The sequence below is a fragment of the Labrus bergylta genome, chromosome 8 (genome assembly GCF_963930695.1).
Source record: "Labrus bergylta chromosome 8, fLabBer1.1, whole genome shotgun sequence".
Lineage (NCBI taxonomy): Eukaryota > Metazoa > Chordata > Actinopteri > Labriformes > Labridae > Labrus > Labrus bergylta.
Window position 1 is genome coordinate 10,721,486 of NC_089202.1, and position 22,087 is coordinate 10,743,572.

The 22,087-nt window shown below is 42.3% G+C and overlaps 1 protein-coding gene across 3 annotated transcripts in view; it reads right to left on the bottom strand.

Moving 5' to 3' along the window:
- efna3b (ephrin-A3b) overlaps positions 1-22,087 on the bottom strand; it is a 62,630-nt gene that overhangs the window by 3,753 nt on the left and 36,790 nt on the right. For all 3 annotated transcript variants that reach the window (XM_065957867.1, XM_065957866.1, XM_065957868.1), the window contains 3 exons: positions 9,154-9,446; positions 7,097-7,162; positions 5,776-5,853 (listed from right to left, as the gene is read on the bottom strand). In XM_065957867.1, coding sequence (XP_065813939.1) covers positions 5,776-5,853; positions 7,097-7,162; positions 9,154-9,446 — 437 coding nt within the window. The remainder of the gene's footprint in view (positions 1-5,775; positions 5,854-7,096; positions 7,163-9,153; positions 9,447-22,087) is intronic.

Consider the following 22,087-nt stretch of genomic DNA (forward strand, 5'->3'; position numbering starts at 1 on the left):
GTAAACAATAGGAAACAACAACAGATCATTATTTACTTTTTATTTGTTCATTGTTTTATTTGTGGTGATGCTCTGTCACCACAACTACCTCTGAGTAGCTTGCCAGAGGTCAGAATTCTGACTTCCTGAAAAACTCAAAATTTCTTCCTAAAACATGAACACTTTTTCAAAGAACCTTAAATTGACACAGGGTACCACATTTTAATAAGGTCTGACTGAAGCACTCTTTTGTTCACCAGTCAACTCAAAAGTTGAATATGTAGCTTCATCCGAGATCAAGAGTTAATTCAAAGGTATGTAAATGTGTGTTTTTGCATCTTGTCGTTTATATTTATGTGGTAAATGGAGCGTCTCTGATGCGCGTTAAATTGAAGACTTTTTCGGACAGAAAAGTCCAAACAAAAAAATCAAACAACATTGAAGATATGCTGGCTTAGAGCAGAGACTGTAAGCTGCTAAGACACTAAGTCTGATGGTAAGCCATTGCAAACCGCTGCAGTTGTTATTACAGAGCTCTCATTGTTCTAATAAAGTGGCACATTCCCAGTCACACAATAACATGCTGTTACACACACATACACTGAGTATACTGTAAATCTGGCTCCGTGCACCTGGCACTGTCCTAAAAATAGATTGCTTCCTTTTGTTGCGAGCTGCACGCTGACTGTTGATGTCTAGTCGATGTTCCAAAAAACACAAGCCAGCAGACAGTTCACTGCATGCCTACACTCATGAGACACACGTGCGTCCAGACACGCCTGCTGTAGTCACTTGATTAATGAGACTGAAGAGCAGACAGAAGCACCATTTTCTGTCTCTCCACAGGACTGATGATGATGATTAGGGAACTATTGTGTTCGTGGCCCGATGGCATGGAAGATATTCTCAGAGTTTCCACTCGGCGTCAGAATATTTCCAGCTGCTCTGCGGGTCAGACAGCAGAGTAATGACTGGCTGACACCTGGTTTGGGAGATGGACTCCTCTGGTATGCTGCGCGGGACAATCTAATGAGGTCCGTGCAGCAGCTAGCGCTCAGGTTAAATGCTTTGACCGCCCTGTAACCGAGCATGCGGCTGTGGGGTCAGAACGCTGATATTTTGGTGCTCACTGCCATAGGAATGTGTTTTGAGACACGAACAGCAGACCGTGGAACATCCTTGCCAAACTGGTTCTCATGTGTGGCTCCACTAATCGCCTCACACACACACACACACACACACACACACACACACACACACACACACACACACACACACACACACACACACACACACACACACACACACACACACACAACCACTGTCTCACACTGACTAACACAAACAAATGATTATCGGCTCCCACTTTTGGAGCGATGATTGTGCTGGGGGCATGTGACGTACATTATGACCTTCTGACATGTTCCTGAGCCAAACATCAGCTCACACCAGGAAGCTGTGAATATTAGTGTGTATTACGTGTGTGTGTTTGTGTGTGTGTGTGTGCGAAGAAGAAGAAGCGGGGGGGGGGGGGGGGGGGGGGGAGAGGGGGGGCTGAAAAACAGGCAGCTTCTCCCCGATAATTAGAAAGCTCAGACACCTAGAGGCGTCTATGAAATTGAATGTCATGTTGACAAGAACAAGAAGACATCGTCTGATTGTGTTTACGAGAGTATGTGTCTGTGTGTGAGGTTTGTGCGTGCGTGTGTGGGTGAGTGAACATGTTGTGGTTGTGTTTGTCGGTATCTATCAACTGAAGCCATGTTTCTGTCTGAGCTAAATTTAAGCATGGTGCTTTCTGTCATAGTTCTCGGACATGAAATGTATTTTAATTAGATTTTCATGACACTATTTAAAGGGAGCTGAACATTTCGGTCACATGAGGATTTACAGCGTTAATGTGCTGATAACCTTATTTAACGAAGAAGATCCTGGTATGTTATAGAGAAGACCCCTTTGTATAAGTCTGTATGTAATGAAAAAGAATGACATGGTTTGGGAGGGATATGTTTTACGCTTTAAATGACACTGCAGTGAAGTTTTTAACCGAATGATGAATATAATCACAATTTTGTGCAGTTTAGTCTTAGTTGTTAAAATTCTTCCAGCTAACATGTCTTTTTAGCATCCCTATCAGGGACAGTCCTAGGGACATCTACATACAAATACAAACAACAGACCAGCCATAAACCTTTCGTAATCATACCTTGCCACATGTTGACAGCAGTCTGTTTTATGTGCATAAGCTCATGGTTGCAACATTGTGTTTTTAATATCGGTGCACCTGAGCATTCAGCATGCACACCTTGTGTTAATGAACGGTTTCTTGATAATGTTCTCTGATGCCTTTAAAGTTAAACATGATTTGGCACAATGTCAACAATGTTTTGAAGTTCACATTTTGTGTGCATTTATTAGCAGGTACTCAGAGTTCATTTCTATAGTGTCTGTAAAATGGACACAATACTGCAAGGTAGAAACCAAATATGTTCACTTTAAAGTTTATTACCAACATTTTACAACAGACTAAAAAGAAATGCTACAGAAACAGAGATGGTGCTCAGTTTGTGCTCCTCAAAGATACACAATCTAATCTTTCTTGCAAAGTACCACAAACACACTGTCCCTCAGAGATGTGGTAATAGCAACAATAAACCCCATTAAAGAGAAACATTCTGATTCCTCTGCAAATGGCCTGACCTGATCATCAGCTGCGAAAAACCGGAGCCAACAGGGTGGCTAAATGAGTATCCTCCCACTGAAAGTCATCAGTAATCACATGGCTGCATTGGGAGCTGCTCACACCCTTCCATCTGTGTAGTAAATGAGATCTAAATGAAATCTAATACTAGAGGCCGCATTCAGGAGGGAACCACTGTAAAGCTGTGGACACTGATTGAAAGAGGCAGAGCACAGGATGTAAACTATGAGCAGTGGAGGGGGAGAGACGGCCAGGTTTACAACATGAGCCCGCAATATTCAGCCTAGTTAAACATTTTCAGACACATTAATCAGGCAGATTGGTGTGTCTGGGTGGATGTGCTGATGCGAACTGCGAATAACAGGAATTAAAACTAGGAAGTGATGAGTCTGATCGGCAGTCAGGAGCAGAGAACGAGGGAAGGGAATAGGAAACTGCAGCTTCTTTGTTTTTCGGTTCATTTCACAGCTCCCTGCTGATTTCCTCACTTCCTTTTTTTTTGGCACCATTTGGGTTTTCATATTAATTTTTATTGGCAACTCAGCCCTACAGGTAAAAGTGAACCACAGGAGGCGGGCTAATTTGTGCTCTTTTATTGTGTCAGCCGTTTGCTAAATACTAGCAACAGTTATTCTGTGGCTCTGGTTTTAATGTGAGTCTTTAAGTAAAAGTGGATATTTTTGCACTTGAAATAAGCACCTTTGTTTTTTTAATATTGGCAGGAGAGAAAGAAAAGTGAGGACGAGAATGAATACATACAGCTAAAGAATGAAGAGACAAATATAAGTGCGGCTTAAGGACTCCAATCCAGTAACAAAATAACTTTGGAATATATTTTATATATAGAGTGATTTTGATGTATACAACTTAAATCACAGTGACAGCATTATTGCACTCATAACCCTAGAGGTAAATCGTCTTGGGGGGGGGGGGAAATTAAAGCAGGGAAACAACTCAATTTCACACATCAAAAGGTGAATAAACCGACTTTTTGCGGTTTTCCTCTCCACTGCGTTCCTACTTGTGCACTGGGAGGAAAAATGTTGGATGGAGAATTAAAGGGCGGGAGGATGAGGAGGGCATGAAGAAAGAAGATGGTGTGGGAGAAAGAAAAGCGGGATGAAAAAAATGTGTAAGAAAGAAGAGAAGATAGAGAGAGGGGTATCTGAGCAGACTCATATGACCTGCAGCCATTTGCCACAGCCGGTGATGAGTTTTCTTATGACAGTTATGAGAACAGACTGATTTATTACGCAAGTGCGCACACACACGCAGGCGTACACGGACACACACAAGTAGATTAACAACACAAGCTCATATTTTACAGGCTACCTTGGAGAAGAGTGTTGAAGCGAGACAGGATGATGATTGATCTCCACGTCTGCTTGTGTAATGTTAAGCAGCTAGCTGGGCCGCGCTAGCTGTACAGTACATGTTGTTTTTGTTCTGCGGCGCGAATGTTACCATAGCACTGAGAGGCAACCACATGATCGTCTGAGAGATTATTTTAAGTCTGTCGCTTATTGATCTACTGCTCAGCTTGTCCCTTTACTGACAGCCAGATTTCATACTGTTCCAGAGCAAGCAGATTTGGCCTGATTCACACGAGTCCACCAGTTGTGTAATCCTGATGGGAGAACAAAAGGGCAAAGTACAGCAAATCTGGACAACAGTTCCTTTTTTTTAATGAATATTTCTTTAACTTACCATGGAACTCTGTGTTCTGTGCATGTCCCGGTGAAGACCATAAGTGTTAAAATGAGTATATACCTGTAACTATTAGCACCATTAGCAACTTACACAGCCTGCTGGTGCTGTGAAGTTATCTGAGCTGAAGGTCACATTTTGCTTTAGCTGTCTGTTGATTCTGCATTAACCCACAAAATGTCTGAAAAATTACCTCTAGTGATAATTAATGTTTGTGTTATAATCAACATGAAGAAATGAGTGTGACATTTTCACTGCATGCGGGGGGGGGGGAACTGACATCACTCTCTCATCAGTGTCCTCTTAAGAGATAATCCAAATCAGAGAAGCTTTGAGATGATGAAAATTGTTGCTTTTTTCCCCCCATACAGATCATCATATCATTGGAGCCACACTAAGGGCTTTATTGGCTTTCTGCTGCCCTGAATTAAGCCTTTTAGGCTCGACGAGGGCTGACCTGCTATCTGATCGTGGACTGAATGAAGCATCAAAGACGGTGTTTGGAAAAAAGAGACTAAAGTTATAACTTAAAAGGTGAGAAGATGAAAATCATGGCGACATTAAAATAATCTTAAACAAATGAGAAAATCTGAAATAAAAACATGCATTTAAATTAAAGATAAAAGAAAATATTGTCGTTATTTTTCAGTTCTTCTTCAATATAAATGTTGTAAAATGTAATCAAGAAATTAATTTTCCCATACTTTTGTTAAAGTTCTGTGATCATTAAATTGATTTAATCACTTTTTAAAAATCTATAATATATGACATATAAATGCCTGTACGCTTTTATTTTTTAGACAATGAGTATGAGTCTCACATTTACCACTCTGTAGCTTTAATAAGTAACCAGGTCTGTATTACACCGGTAATTTGGTGAAATTGCTAAGTCTCTTTCATTTTGATTATAACAATGTATTACCAATATTTAAGGACTTTTATATTCCACAAACAGTTCAGACGTTACTAGAGATGGAAAAACATATTGTTGGTTTTAGTCTGTTTTTGTGGTTTGATGCATAATTAACCTTGAACTTCATTATGGTTGCATGACTGTGAATAATATGAATCACATGATTTGAGACTGATGTGTTCTAACTGATAAACATGAGTTCATATCTGTTTTATATGTCCAGAAGGTCCTGATGTTCCACATTTACTCACATCTACTTTAGGTGTGTGTGTGTGTGTGTGTGTGTGTGTGTGTGTGTGTGTGTGTGTGTGTGTGCGTGTGTGCGTGCATGTGTGTATGTGTGTGTATGTGTGTGTGTGTGTGTGTGTGTGTGTGTGTGTGTGTGTGTGTGTGTGTGTGTGTGTGTGTGTGCGTGCGTGTGTGTGTGTGTGTGTGTGTGTGTGTGTGTGTGTGTGTGTGTGTGTGTGTGACTCACCAATATCATAGATTTTTATGCCTGGTCTAAGCGTGTAGTCTGGTTCTGTAGGCTCTGGCTCATCATCCACATCAGAGGCTGAAAGAGAGAGAATAAAATTGAGTGAGACAGAAAACGAGTGAGCCGGAGAGTGAGGTTGGATGGGGTTAAACCATTCCTCAAACCCAAAGGATTTTAATTACATCCAAGTCGACATGTTGAGAGAACAGCCTAGGGAACAGCAAGGCAAGGGTGTAGGGGTTAAAATAAAATAAAAAAATCCCCCGGAGCCGAGAGACTGACAAGCCACAACAAGGGAGCAGAAGAGAGAGAAAGACGGAGAGAGAGAGAGAGAGAGAGAGAGAGAGAGGGAGAGAAGAGGGGAGGGAGATCAAGCTGAAGAGAGGCAGTGTGTGAAAAGAGAAGGAGAGCGATGGAGCCGGGGTGTGAAAGGGAGGAGAGGTTAATACTACAGGGCTGTGGAAGTTAAAAGGACCGGACAGGCCAGGGATCAAAGTCTGTGTGTATAAGTGTGAGCTCTGTGAGTGTTAGAGTCTGTGTGTGTGTGTGCGTGTGTGTGTGTGTGTGTGTGTGTGTGTGTGTGTGTGTGTGTGTGTGTGTGTGTGTGTGTGTGTGCGTCTGTGTGTATGTACGTGTGTTTGAGCGAGAGAGGGGCGAGAGATTGAAGGAAGGCAGGAGAGCGAGAGAGCGAGAGAGCGAGAGAGGTTAACACCACATATACATAGCCACCCACTGACCGCACACAGTAATAAATGGATTCTGACAGGGAGCGAAAGAGAGAGAGAGGGGATGACGGAGGGGAGGAGAGGGAGGAGGCGGGGTGAGGGGCCTTCAAAGCTGGAGCTGCTCCTTTCTGCTGAGCAGGAGAAGAGAGAGAGAAGACAGAGACAGAAAAAGAGAGAGGAAGAAGAAGAAGATTAAGAAGAAGAAGCAGAAGAGCAAAGAGGGGGTTCTGTGTTGTGAGTGAAAATGCTGCAGGGGAAGCTCAGCAGGAGTATTAATAGCTCTGCCTGTTTCAGACTGTATTTAGATTGTGTGTACATCTGTATGCAGCCACTGTGTGTTTGAGTAATAAGTCTGTGAATATATGTGTGTGTGTGTGTGTGTGTGTGTGTGTGTGTGTGTGTGTATGTGGGTTTGTGGGTAGCCCGGTGGCCGCCAGATGGTGGAGTAGCCAGATGGGTGCAAATACAGTCTGCAAACAGGTCCAAGCATTACATTACAGCAGGTCAAACACCACACACATACACACACACACACACACACACACACACACACACACACTACCGAAATAAAACCACACACACAGTTCGAGACTCACCAGTGGAGCAGCAGACGTACACCCGTAGTCTCAGACAGCTGCGGCCATGATGATGGGTGGGTGTGGCTGTGGAAATATAAAATGCACAATAGATCATTCATTGCCCTGGTGGTGTGCCAAAGATCTAACTAAGGTCATCAAAATTACTTAAATCATGATCACATACTTGATAATTTTGGTAAGAACACATGTTCAGGTCTTTTATGTTGGGATGTTTAAAGAAAAAATGTCAAGCTAAAACCAGAAAAGAGACTTGGAACAAAGTTAAAGATTCTAATGTAAACAAGTTAAATGTAATGTAACATTGGGTGTCCTGGTTATATAACCGACCAAAGCTGAGTGTTTTTGATTAACTGATTTAAAATGTGTTTTTGTGATGTTTACATCCTGGTTATTGCCGCACTACACGGTAACAAATCAAAAGTGATGCATCAGTCCAGTCAACGTTACCAGACTGGATACAAGATATGAGTGTTCTCCAAATAAACACAGTTAATATACAATAAAATGAATAAAAAATGTGTATGACCCTAACATCTCTTTGAATGGTGATCTACACCTGTGTGAGCATCAGTTTCTCACAGTATGCTGGTTTCAAGCAACCTCAAATCTAGCCATAGGAGTAAGAGAAAGATGTGGTGCTGCATTGGCGCATCATTATATTTTCTTCCAAGATGCACTGGGGCACATCGGCTAATATGACACAGTGACTGCATGTGACGTAGTGCTGTATTTACTAGTACGGTAACTGTAACTCAAATGAACATATTTCTGCAGAGTTAAAGTGAAGACCGACCGCCCTTTAAGTTTTTTTGTAGACTTAAAACATGTTTTAGACCGGGAGACTACTGGTTTTAAAATGTTTGATAAAAAACACATTTTATTGCCAAACATCACAACATTAAACACACATGTATAACTTCATTTGTTCAATAGTGTGGCCAACAACTTGTTGTCCGAAGGGATTGACGCATACACAGCCTGTTCACACACCAATAGGGAATACAAGCACATTTAAGCCACTGTATGAACAAAACCATCTTATTGGCAGTCCAAAATATCAAACTTATTTGTTGAATTCACTTGATAAACTGCGGGAACCACAAAGATGAATCATCAAAATGAATATTATCTTGAAGCTCTGACGTGAGATGATGATTTGATCTTCATCTTGAATAAAGTGTGTTTTTTTAATAGTAATAATATCGCTATTAATTATTAAAAAATAATGGACTACTTTTAAAGATAAGACATGTCTGCTTTGACATGTTATAGAATGATAAATACAGAGCACAGTAGGTGCAAAAAAGGAAAAACTTTAATAAAAGACGGCCACCTTAAACAGTATCGGTAACATGAGGTTTTTTTTTCTTACTCTGACGAGTAAAAAAGGATTGCTTTAAAATGCTTAAAGCAGTGCAGCTAACCAGTCATTCACAGGGATGACATCAAGAGGCACACATCCACACCCAGGGGCTATTTAGGGTGACCATCTGACCTACCCTGGATGTTATAGACTGCTGGGTAGGCAGGAGAACCCACACGGAGCAGCTATCTGATGCTGCAGCACAAAAACTCTCAGGGAGACTTCTCCCGTCATCCGATGCAGCGCTAATGATCACTGCCTTCATTATATACCCATTTAATGCATGAGACATTTATGAAATACTTCATTTAAAGTGGTTTGATGACAAGCTCAAAGTCTATTATTTATACAGTGTCAAAGCAGCATGAGTTGTTGTGAGATAATTTGATTAGCTCTGAACAAAATTGATGAGCCTGCTTGACGGTAGCGTGATTTGATTAGATGTGAAACAGCAATTTGTTGTCTGAAATCACCTGAGGACAGGACAGCCTTTTTGTCTACTCCACATAGAGTCATCACCAAATCCATTAAACAATCAAATCAAAACATGTTTGGTTTTAGAGGCAGAGTTTTTAGCACCACTGCTCTTGTTCCCATTAGTTGTTTATGCTCTGAGAACATACAAAATGATTTATTGGTGATACAGTATACATTAAAAAAACATATTGATTATTGTTTGGATTCCACTTACAGATGTAGTAGTACTCCTGTCCGACGTGGAACTCGTAGCCCAGCGAGAAGGCGCTGTATCGCTGGAACTTCTCCGAGAACTTGATGGGCGCGTGGGGGGCGTGGGGACGGTTGCACTCCCACCTCTTGAAGCCCAGCTGAGGGTCGCAGTTCCTGTAACCCCGGTAACTGACCATGTAGAGGACGTACTGCTCCCCGGTGCCCACCATGCGCTGGCTGTCGTTGTAGTGAGGGCAATAGATGTCCAGGTAGTCGTTGACATTCACCTGCATGGTGTAACCCTCCCTACGCAGACTTGAGAAGAACAACAAAAAAACACACAGAGAGAACGGAAAGAGTTAGATTAACAACAATCAGAATGAGAGCTACACTTTGTATTTTAACATGCTTGTTACTTCTACTTGCTGGCTTTATTTCTGCAACATCTCTGGATACACACAATGTTGGTCCGAACACAACACAAGCACACACACACACACACACACCAGATTCACCCTCTCACATCACTGTCTGTTGTGTCGTGTTTGCTGAATTTGATGAAGGTGTTTCATCTTGCATGTTCACTTGGGGTCAAAGAACTCTTTGTTTGAGAGTTATTGAGTTATTAATAACACAAAGCAGGTGTGTGTAAGGTAAGTGTGTGTGTGTATTTGTGGCTGCAGGGCTGCTGCATGCGGAGAATGCGGAGCTGGCTCTTCAGTATGAACTGAAGGCCCCAGGGCCACAGCTCCTTCTCCTGGTGTCAGCGCAGCGTTGTCCCCTAACCCCACTGCTCGTACATCAACCTGAGCGCAACGCTGCACTCACGTCAGCCGTCAACGTCCTGGCTACGTTTTTAACCCCACCCCACCCCCCCCCTCCCCCTAGCCCACTAAAGCTCATATATCAGCGTCAACCCTAAAAAGAACTCGGCTTGACAGGAAGATAAGGTCTGACTCTGTGTCTGGGATGGGATCTGTGTGTAGTTTGTGTGACAAAGTGAAATAGATTCTTTCCTGACATCCAAAAGCCCCCTTTTTTCTATCCCCGTCACAGACGCGGGTCTGTATCTGTGTGACAGAGACAGGTTGCAGTTGTAAATCATACACACGCCGATGAGCATGTGCACACACGCGCACACACACACACACACACACAGCCTGTTATAGTGGTGACATCTTAAAATCACAAGGGGGCAGCAGAGTGTCGTCCTGCGCCTGATCCCGCCTCTCTCCCTCTCTGCCAGTTCTAGGTCATGTCTCCAGGGAGATTATTATTCAATTATTAAATGAAGATCGAAACACGGCTCCCCATGTCTCCCTCTCTCCATCACTCCTTCCCTGCTCTCTTCAAATCCTTCCTGAATTTGTCTTTTCTCCCTCTGCTCTCCATCCCTCTCATCCCTTCCTTTCAGAGTGACAGCAGCGGAAGATTAATTGTTCAACATCCCTCCTTTGCTCTCGTCCTTCTCCTCCTCCTCTCTGCTCCTCACTTTCTCTCATTACATCATTTACTCGCCTGCAGAACAGATTTACTTCTTGTGGTATTAGTGTTGGGGGAAAAAAGCACAAAAATGCTTCAAGGGAACTATATTTATAGTGGATAACAGAGATGACAGAGAGAGAGATAGAACAAGAGAGAGAGATGAGTTTTGGTTCCAGCAGGGAGACGTGAATGCAAATTGAGAGAAAAAGAAAGAGAAGAGTAGAGTGTGCAGCAGATAGTGAGTTAAAAAAAGGAGGTGGTTTGAGAGTTTTACGCTACCAAAGAAAAGCAAGTTCTCCTCCGAGAGGAAGGGATGGTGGCAGAAAGAAAGAGAGAAAAATGAGTGGGAGGGCAACTTGGAGGATTTTGAGTAATCTGAAAATAAATCACTGCCAAAAATACAAACTGGCTGTAGGATTCCCCCTGTGTAACAATGTGTGTTTTTCTGTTTTAAGTGTTTTTGCTCGCAAGCTTTGGGCTGTGCGTGTGTGACATCAGAGCATCCTACCATCATCTACCAAACATCAGTATATAAACATTAAAAGGACGTGTGAATGGGAAGCGTTACTAACAAACACTTACAATAAAAAAAAAGGGCTGTTTTAATACAAGAGTCTCCAAATTCAGTATCAGTGTTACATCAACATCGTTGAGTAAGAATCTATCCAAGAGAACATGGTGTATTTCTTACAGGCTGTCAATGATAAGCAAACGGGGATATCTGATGGAAGAGTGATGTCGTGCTGAAAGGAGCGTGTTCTGATGTAAACGTGAAGGTTTTTAGACATTAAAAGCATGCTCTTTAATTAAAATTCTGCTGTTTCGTTTGTTCACAATGACATAATACATGTGTGTAAGATAACTGGGAAAGAAAAAAAGGAATCTGATAAAACAAATGTGTATGGATTTTTATAACACAAAATATATATGTACTGTGTAGACAGGGCTGCTTGCCTCTGTAAAAGTGGATCTTTTCTGGTAGTGATACTGAAATGTTGTACATTTTCTACACAGTTAGATTAAAAATTTAAACCAAAGAGTGCTTGTATGTGAATGTTTTACAGTTAAATTGAGTTAAACTTTCATACTACACTGATAACATGTCCACACGTACATAAGGACTACTTTTCTATGTGTACTGAGAGCCCTGGTACTGGATTGATACTTCTTATTGTCCACTATGAAGAACCTATGTGCCTCAATGAGTGACTACTAAAAGCGATGGACTGGTTGGGGGCGAGGGATGGGGGGCAGATGCCTTTTTTCAGTGGTACACATTAGAAGTCCCTGAGTGTGTCACAGCTGTGGTTATTCAAACTGTAAGTCCTTAACAAGCCTGTCTGTGTGTTGAGTTGTTATTATTTGTGATTGTAAATTGAAGCATTGAATTAAAGGGTTTTTCTTAGACTGAAGCTTTATTCCAAGTTTTAGTGTACTTGTCTTAATTAATATGAAATATAGAATTGTTCTCAGCTGTGGTTTTTCTGAGTTACACAGTGAGAATGTAGGTCATTACCAACATCTTTTTACTTCTTATATGTTACACTACGATGATGTGTGGCAGTATGAAGAATGAATAAAGAAATACACTCTTTCATTCAAATAATGAAACGTTTTTAAAATAATTTTGAGTCAGCAGGATGAAAGATCCCTGAACTGGATGCACTGTTTAGCTTGAGTTTGAATGGAAACAGATAGGTAGAAGCCGTCTTGATGGGAAATGTTCCGTTTCTCTTTCTGAAAAGTTGATGTGACAATCTCATACCAGTCACGATCAGATTCTTCATTCAGTCTGCTTCAAGACAAAAGAGGATTCAATAAATATTCTCATTTTAAAAACTGGTTTCTAAAATAATTCTGTATGAAAATGCACGCTGACTGAAAACATCATGATTCTCATTTTTTATCTTCAAATGTGAAGCTTATTTTAAGAGGCATCTTTGTTCTTCCTTATGAGATTGGATTTTTTTTTTTTTTGCAGAGTGGATGCTCCCTGAAAATCAAATCAAAAAAGATGAAGAGACAAAGAGATACCGAATCTAAGAGGTGGAGTACTTTATAAAAAATCCCGTGATGTGCTGCCTTTCTCCGCTCTTTCCTGATGCCTCGCTTTCCTTCAGTGTTGGATCAACGCTAATTTCCTCCCTGCATACGTGATACCTGACTAGTTGAAGCTGATAGGAGGGAGTGTGAGGTTTCATCAGCGACATACAATTCCCTGGAGCAGCGGAGAGGCTTCCAGGAGTAAAAGAACACTTATACAGAGAAGCACAAGAGAGATGGAGTGGTGGAATGATGGAGAGAAAGATGGAAGGATTTATGGGATAAGACGAGGGGTAGTCGGGGTTAAAAGCTGCAGAGTCTGGCCACCAGGGAGGAGAGGGTGATAGCGGGAGGGGAGCAAGAAGGAGCAACAGCTAAGAGCAAGATCAAAGTGGGCCTGGATCAATGTCACTACTGTAAAATCACATCAGAGAGTGTGTGAGAGAGCAGGAGAGAGCAGGAGAGAGAGTATGTTGCCTATATAAATCAGTGGTAGGCAACATAATGCCACAGAGTAACCCCCTGCCTGCCTATTATGTGCCCGGCCTGTTGGAGCACTGTGCATCCATAAAACACTTTGACAGTAAGAGCAATCATTCCTTTTTGTAACAAGAGCTCGGAGGAGCAGCTTACTCTGCTCTTCTTTGTCAGTAGGACTTTAGAGAAAAAAAGAGGAGGGGGGCCAAGCTCAAAGATTTAACCCAATTAGTGCAGTTCTCCTCTTCCACAACCATGACAAAGTCATAGCATAGTATTACTAACTACACAAAACACATGTTATTGCAAAAATAGGACATGCTACATTACACAGCCATAGCAACAAGAACACCATCACACACATTCTTCTGGTAGTGTAATAGATTCTTTTCTTTACATGTTGATGGTCTATCTGTGATTTGTTTTCTACACCTACAAGATTTATAAAGAGTTTGTTTGAATGCTCAGACGCTCCTGTGATGCATTAGTTTAAATGCTACATACTGAGGTACAATATTCACACGGCTTATTTCATTTTGTCATGACAGGTCCGCAGCTGTATGAGAATGTTTCGTTGACATAAACTCATGAACAGTATCATCCATGGCCTTGGAAAAAGTGGATATGTAAACCAGAGAGTAAGGCATAAGGAAACACAAAGATCTGACCACAGGTTGGGTTCTCTTAACTCAATTGTTTTTATTAAATAATCTTGGGATTTTATTATTTTCATCAATTTGAAAATGATTGTCTATTTTCTGATGAGGATTACCGTATAGGAAGCGATGGCTAACATTTTGGAGCTTCCGGTGTAGCACGTCACTGCAGATACTGGTTCACTGTGACCCGGTAAACTAGTTAGCATTAAGGTCCATTATAAAAGATTTATTCTATGGCTTTCTGCGCCTTTTATTTAGAGATAGGACAGTGGATAGAGTCAAAAAATCGGAGAGTGAAAGAGTGGGGAAAGGAGCCACAGGTCGGCCTCGAACCCAGGCTGCCAGCTTTGAGGACTACAGCCTCCAGACATGGGGTGCACACACCAACCACTAGGCCACCGGCGCCCCTAAAGTCAGTTTTCAATTCATTAAAACAGTCATTGTATACAGCAACAAATCATAATAAAAGTTACTAGAACTTCAAGGTCAAGACAGGACTTTATGTAAATTCATGAATACTCAAGCTTTTCCTTTTACAACAATTCCAAAACTCTACTGGAAATAAGAATGACCCAATTTTTGGTTATAAAGTAACTCAAATTTTTAAGGTAAGTCCAAATGAGTAAATACAGTTTGTACATGAGTGCATACAGTAGGGAATTTTTGTGCTGCTGTACTGATGTAGTAATTGAAAACCCCAAAAATAAAGGATTTAAACAACAACTTCACATGTAAAAACTTTGTCAGATAGATACAAAAAAGTCTAAATCTGTATCACATGAATCAGAGATGGAACATGAATAACACACAACCTCACAGACACGATGAGAAACCCGATCCCTTCAGGGATTATTGTCCTTGTCAATATTTTTCTCATTAGAGATGCCTCTAGCTTTAACAGTGTTTTAGCAGTGTGCAGTATGTAACATGTGAGGCTTTGGTTTACGGCGCACACACAGACACAGGGATAATGAAGGGATCCAAGTTTTCTCATTCTTTTTTAACTACTAAGACTTCAGAGATCAAAAGAAGAAAACTGTGGCTTATTGGGTTGCAAGGAGAGAAGTGTGTGTAACTGCGTGAGCAACAGAGGGCTGCATAGAAAATAAAATAAATAACATGCACGCCAAGATAAATCAAGGTTACAGAAATCAAAGGAGACACCGCTGATGGGCACAAGGCCGCGCTGGATTAAACCTGTCCAGCAGTGTTACAAATGATTTCCAATCAGGACTTTAAAAGCCACTCTGCCTCTCGAGGCCAGAATTCTTAATCCCGACTCTGTTTCGGTACAGAGATGCTAACATTGTTGGGGGAGGACTCCAATCAGCCAGCGGAGCGGTAGGTATAATTGAATGGCTCCCCCGCTGAATGGAGACTCCCAGAGATGTGTGGCATCAATACAGCTCTCATTGAACACAGACAGGAGTCCTTCCTACTGTATCCTCCTCTTCACACTCCCTCTGCTCTGCGTCTCTCTCTCTCGCTCTCTCTCCCCCCCCATCTCTTTTCTGTCTCCTTACATCCATTTTTCTCTTCCTGGGTATCGGTCTATTTTTTTTTTTTGCCAGAGAAACATCATGCAGAAAAGAGTGTTAAAAAATAACACCTATGTGTATACATGTCCCCCACTGACAACATGATGTCGTACTGCTGGTGAATAACAATACAGTCTCTGTCTTTCCTTGTATGTTTTATCCACTACAGCATACCCGTGGCTACATTCTGTAGAAGCACAACATACAAATTATCACTATTATGTTGGCCAGTTGTTAACACTTGTCAATTATTATTATTTCTATTTTCATTACCGCTCATTCAGAGACAGATAAAAGTGTGCAGCATTTGAATCCAAGGCCTGTGGATAGAGTCGGATATTACAGGAAATGAGCTACAGGTCAAATTTTCACCCAGCCTGCCTGCTTCCAGGACTGTACAGCCTCCGTACTTAAACCCATAAAGATGTTGGGTTTTTTTAATGATACATTTTTAGGGTTTTATGCTTTTGACTTGATAGGGCAATGGAGTAGAAAATTAGACAAAGTGGGGAATGACAGGCAGGGAAAGAAGCCTCTGGTAGGACTTGAACCCAGGCCGCCTGCTTGGAGGACTATGGCCTCTGTATATGGTGTGCGACCTAAACACTAGGCCATCAGCGCCCCATAAATAGGGCTTCTAACATTCATTTATAACTTAAACCATGAACCTAATAATCTACTTACGAAATGTCCTCTATGGGGTTTACAGAGCAGATTCCAGTCGAGACAAATAAACATGTGAAAAGATTCTTCTGTCTTTTTTCTGAACAACTAACAGAAAGTGACTCACAGTCGCATTTTTTTTAATATCCAAACAAATATTATGCATAAAGAGGAACACACTCATTATTTTGTCGCTCTTTATTCTTATCATCTCCATCCACCGATCTCCCTGGATCTCTGCCTGTAGGTGTGGGTAGGTGGGTGGGATGGTGGGGATGTGTCTCAGGTGAAGTGCTTGAGTAGGTTCTAAATTCTCCCCATTGAAATCAATACCTGTCTAGAGAGTGTCCAATAGACTGGAATATGCTGCCTCCTCCCAAGGCCGCCACAGGCTCACACACACAGAGACAGACTTAAACACTCTCTCACACACACACACACACACACACACACACAGACACAGTCCTGCCCTGCAGAGTGATGGTTCATCATTGGTAATTGATCAAAGTATTACAGCTAACAGGGTTTCTTGCCAGGCCGCCTCACACGCGGCACTGACATGATCCCATAACACGAGCTGAGAATCTTCCTCTATTTCCAGCCTTTTCCTACTTCTTCTCTTAGCTGCTCTTGTCTCTCTCCTCTCCTGCTTTGGGCACTCGTTCCTCTCCCCTTCTCCTTCCTCAATCCATCCATCACCCTCTTCCCTCTCTCCTCCTCTCCTTGCCTGTATCGACAAAGTGGTGTGAGAGAGAGTGCTCCAGCTGCATGAAACCCTCATGGCAGCCGGTGTTAGCCCTTTCAACTGAGCGGTCTCACTTTCACACAGCTACAATCGACAAACGCCGTAGCATGTATCCTGCACATGCATGTCCCCCTTTGCAATCAATCACACATGCTCTATGTAGTGGGGTTTTTGTCTGAACACACATGACGCTGATGGATGGTTGAGAGGAAATTAAAATGAACAACTATTTGGAACAACAGATGGTTGGAAGCCAAGGGCCGAAACACACGCCGAATAAGAAGACAAAGGAGGGAAAAATAAAGCAAGAGGAGGGGTGATCAGAGATGTGGGCGGAGGTGAGGATGAACGACAAGAAAGGGAAGGGGGAAAGACAGAACGCTTTGATGAAGAAAAATGTTGTTTAACCTCCGGATAAGAGTTGTGGTCTTTACCTTAATTTGTGTGTTTATTGATTTTGTTTTCAACTTTAATTTATCGTCCACTTCACAAGCAGCCCACCCAGCCTATTTTACGCTCCAAAGGGTTCTTCACTTTAAGGCTTCTTCTACCTTCCAAACCCGCAAAGTGTCATCCACCAAATATCTGCCGATACCAAACAATCCCTCTGTCTCATTCTATCACTTTAGCCCCATCCATTCTTTCCTTTCCTTCCCTCCATCGTCCTTCGTCTGTGCTTCTAAAGCCCTTACATGAGCAATAGTGATCCCATCAGACACTGGGCCAGAAGAGAAAGAGAGTGTATGTTCCCAAAGCTCTCCAGATGATTGATAGTGATCCTGTCTGATGGCTGTGTATGGACTCAGCACTCAGCGAGACATTACCCTCTGACCCAGCTATTGATTCCTGCATTCACTGCCCCCCAAAACACATAACACTGGTCCTGACCCTGCCAGCGCAAAAACCACACACACACACACACACACACACACACACACACACACACACACACAGACACACACACACACACACACACACACACACACACACACACACACACACACACGTCCGCCTGGTCGCCTGTGTGTACAGTCCTACAGATTGATCGTTCGGCGGTGTCCAATGAAACCTGATCAATCCGCTGCATAACAATCACTCTCCCGCCCCACTTCCTGGCCGAGTCACATGGCACCCTGTGTCCCGCTGACTGATGTGTTTGGGTTTAGGGTCTGGAGGCTTGAATATCAGGGCTGCGGGGAAAAGGGCTCCAGTGAAGGGATGACAACAACAACAACATTACTCAGATCCCTCTCCGGAGCCAAATTTAATAAGGAATCCGGAGCAAGAAGCGGTGTTTTGGCCATAGAGGAGGACTATGTGGAATAAAAAGTAATGTCATTCATCAAGCACAAAGAGGTCAGGTAGCTTTGGCAAATTATTCTTCATCTGCTTGCACTTGTTCTAACCTTTTTGAACTGCAAGGCGGGTGGGGTCTACCTAACAAAGGCTATCAGCTACTAAAAGGGAACTATTAAAAACCCACTTGGCTTTGTTCTTGTCCAACTGTGTGTGTGTGTGTGTGTGTGTGGCCAACTTGGCAAATGTAAGAATAAAAAAGCCTCTTCAAACGGGGTGAAACAAAGGCTCAGAATGATTTGCAACAGTTGTTTGACCCACGTCTGATATCACAGACAAGTTTAACACGGAGAGGATATTTTCGCCATTGTGAGTACACCGAGCCGAAGCCAGAAAGAAAAGCGAGACAGAGAGGAGAGCCAACTGAGCTCCAGCCTAATGGGCTTCCAAGACAAAACCACAGCTGGCTTTCAACATTAGTCTCCATGGTGACCGATGAAGCCTTAGCTATGGATCCATTGTAGCAAAAAAAAAAAAAAAAAGGGGGCTACAGGGGTGCACTGCTTTGTGAAGAAAAAAACCCATCCATCCCCTCTTTATCCAACACCTCTCTTCTCCGTCTCTCTAATGGTTAATTAAGTACCACTTGTTAGGATTCCACATTATCACAAATCAGCAGCTATTACCGTGGCACATTCTGATTTGCAGTGTTTTCAAGGGGAGATATAATTTTTTTTTTTTTTTTTTTTTGGGGGGGGGGGGGGGGAGTTGCAAAGTGAACAAAGAATTAAGGCTAAAAGCAGAGAGGGAGAGGAGTAGTGTGTTACTAAGGACTACAGGCAAAATGTGGATTTGTCCTTGTTCTGTAAGATGAGATGGGATGTGTTTGATTTGATGTGGAGTCTATGCTTATAAAGAGGACTCTGAATGTGAATTTCAAATCCTGTAACTTTAAAGACAGTGAGTGAAAAAAGCCAAACCAAACCATAATTCCTGAATGGAAGTTGTGACAAATTAACATTCCTCTCACATCGCTTTTAATTTGCTCAGAAAGAGACAGAAACACAAAGCAACAACGCTTCAAACAGATCTAACAGATGGATTTAAGGTGCAAATAGAAGCTCTGTTACTCTCGGGGTACGACAGATGGGTAAACACAAACAGACACACACACACACACACACACACACGCACACACACACACACACACGCACACACACACACACACACACACGCACGCACACACACACACACGCACACACACACACACACACACACGCACGCACACGCAGACACAGACACACACGCACACACACGCACACAGACACACACACACACACTGCAAAAGGTCAGTGAGATAAATAATAGACTTAGTCGGACAAAAAGGCGCCAGCATGAAGTCTTTAAGTGTTTAAATGCATCTGGGTAGTCTTATCAGATGGATGACATTGAGGTCTTACATATCAAGTATAATGGTTGTTATATTAATCCACTGTGACATGGATAATTAATTTAATGTATTTGCATCTACTCAGGCACAAAGGCCTGAAATGAAGGCATGCAGATTGAGACACATTGCTAATCTAAGCGATAAGTGCTCAATTACCCATTTAGGAAAATTATTTTTGCTGTATGGAATCAATGGAGCAAAAACAATGAAGGGAGGAAATAAAAGAAAGCCTGCACTCAAAAAAAAACAAAAAAAAACAATGATGAGCCTTACTTCATCTGGAGAGTTTTTCTATTTTTATCCTTTATCAAAGCAGAACATAAAAGACGAGCACGGCACAGATGTTCCAGCGCCGAGACCTTCCACAGTGCGCGGGCCAAAGTGATAACAGAAACAAAAAGATTTTGTCAGGGGATGAACGAGCCAAAAAAATCTATCAATGCCACTTTTAACTCTGATCACAATAGGCGCACAAGTGACAAGTGGTGCTACATGTTAGAGTGGAAACAGCTATTGAGTGCACAAAACTCAAAAGTTTTAGAGCGATGCAGCTAAAGCTTTGCTTGTCTCTCTATTATTATTCCTCCTAACCTTGGCCAGAGAAATGCTGCGCTTCGAGTCTGATCTGCTGCATTATATCTCCCTCACAGTCCAGTAAATGAACCTGTCAGAAATATACAGAGAGTGGATTCAAACAGTGAAACAACAATGTAAATGTAGTCGGACAGTAATGAGAATGGAGTTATCTGCAAAGAAATGTGTTCAGCTTGTGGACAGGCGACAAAAAGACACACGCACAATTTCAATATTAGCAGCTGAGGTGTGCTTCGAGAAAAACCTTGAAGTGAACTAATAAGCTGGTTCATTTTTCAAGCTTGTGTGTGTGTGTGTGTGTGTGTGTGTGTGTGTGTGTGTGGTTGTGTGTGTGTGTGTGTGTGTGTGTGTGTGTGTGTGTTGGGGGTGTCAGTGCTTCATGATGTGGCTGCTTCTCTCCACTGAACATGAGCAAGACTTTGTCAGACTCGACAGTCTATCAGTGGAACATACCTCTACCGCCCCCCCCCCCCCCCCCCCCCCCAAAACTATCCTTCCCTCGGCACTCCTCTCCTCCTCTGTCTCTCCATCCTTATCAGTGTCCTTCCATCCGTCTCCCGTTCAATTTTTCATTTCAGGTTCAATCTTTCTGACGTCCTCTCACTCCTCCTCTGACGACACCTCTTCCTTCCCTTTCTGTCTTCCTCGGCTGACCTGTCAATCTCTCTGCCCCGCCCTCCCTCTCTACCCCTCTCTCACTTTCTCATGGAATCGATACGCCTCTACATGTGGCGCCCACCTGTCAATCACCTTACGACGGTCAGCAAAATGGCAATTCACGAGGACCTCGTGCATGCCAGTGCTTCTGCAGGGGTTTTACCAGAGCAACTGAGGACGCACAGTTCCCACATGTTGCTGCACAATAGCTTCTCGCAAATATGTCTACTTGATGAGCAATTCTTTGCTTTGTGCATGTAAGCTGGAGGGTGACAGACTTCTTCGTATCGTATTATGGATCTGACAAAGCAATTTCGTCCCACCCCCCAACAAAATGTTCTTTTTCCCGTCTGTGTTTGAGCTGAGCTCACATACCTCACAGTGACTTACTGCTTTAATTTAAGTGGTAATCCACAGAGACCCTTCTTTATTTTTATTATTTTGGCAACAACCCTGCGCTAACATATCCCTATTTTAAGTGGATGGTTTTCATTGCACTCCCCTGAAATGAATACATTTCTTCACTGAAATATTGCACCACAATATGAAACTATTTGATGCCTTTTTTTTCGTTGTACCACTCTTTTTGATGAAGTTGGAGTTTCCGCAGGATTTCTTTCATTTTAACTATTGGGCTCTTCATCTGTTTATTCAAAACAAACAGCCGCCGCTGCTGCTGCTGCTGCTGCCGGAAGCATAAGAGACATAACTTTCTGTGTGCCAAGGGGTATCTTTCAAGAAAGACCAGGAAATGAAAAAGGCTTGGGCTGTATTACTATTGTGTTTCATAAAAGGGAATAGAAAGAAGCAAAGTTGGCGTTTATTCATGTAAAGATACTTCAGGTTATTAGTTTAACTAAACTTCTGTCTTAAGTGACGTACAAACATGCACCCAGAAGTGATTCATACAAAAGGTGGCCACATAGGTGCTTTTAAGATCTGATATTCCATGTGCGACATTAAACTTTATGGATATGTAGGTGTCTTTCTGAAGGGGGTTATGAAATGTGTTGTATTGTTCGTATACTCGGGGCGTTTATTCAAAGGGGACAAAGCAGTGGGATGTGTATCTGAGCTCTCATAAAGTCAGCCCACGTCCCAGTGCAACATCCTGGCCATATAAGCAATGCCTGCTCTGCTCTGCTTTGCTGTAATATGAAATATGCATGGACCATAAAGAGCATATGGACCATCCATCTCAATATCCGCTACACCAGACCATCAAAAAAGATCATTAAACCTAACACACACCAAAAGGCACGCACACACACGTACACACAAAATGGCACATAAACATGCACTCCCACGTCGTGCATAATGGTTTATCAGTTTCAGTGCCAACTTTCTGC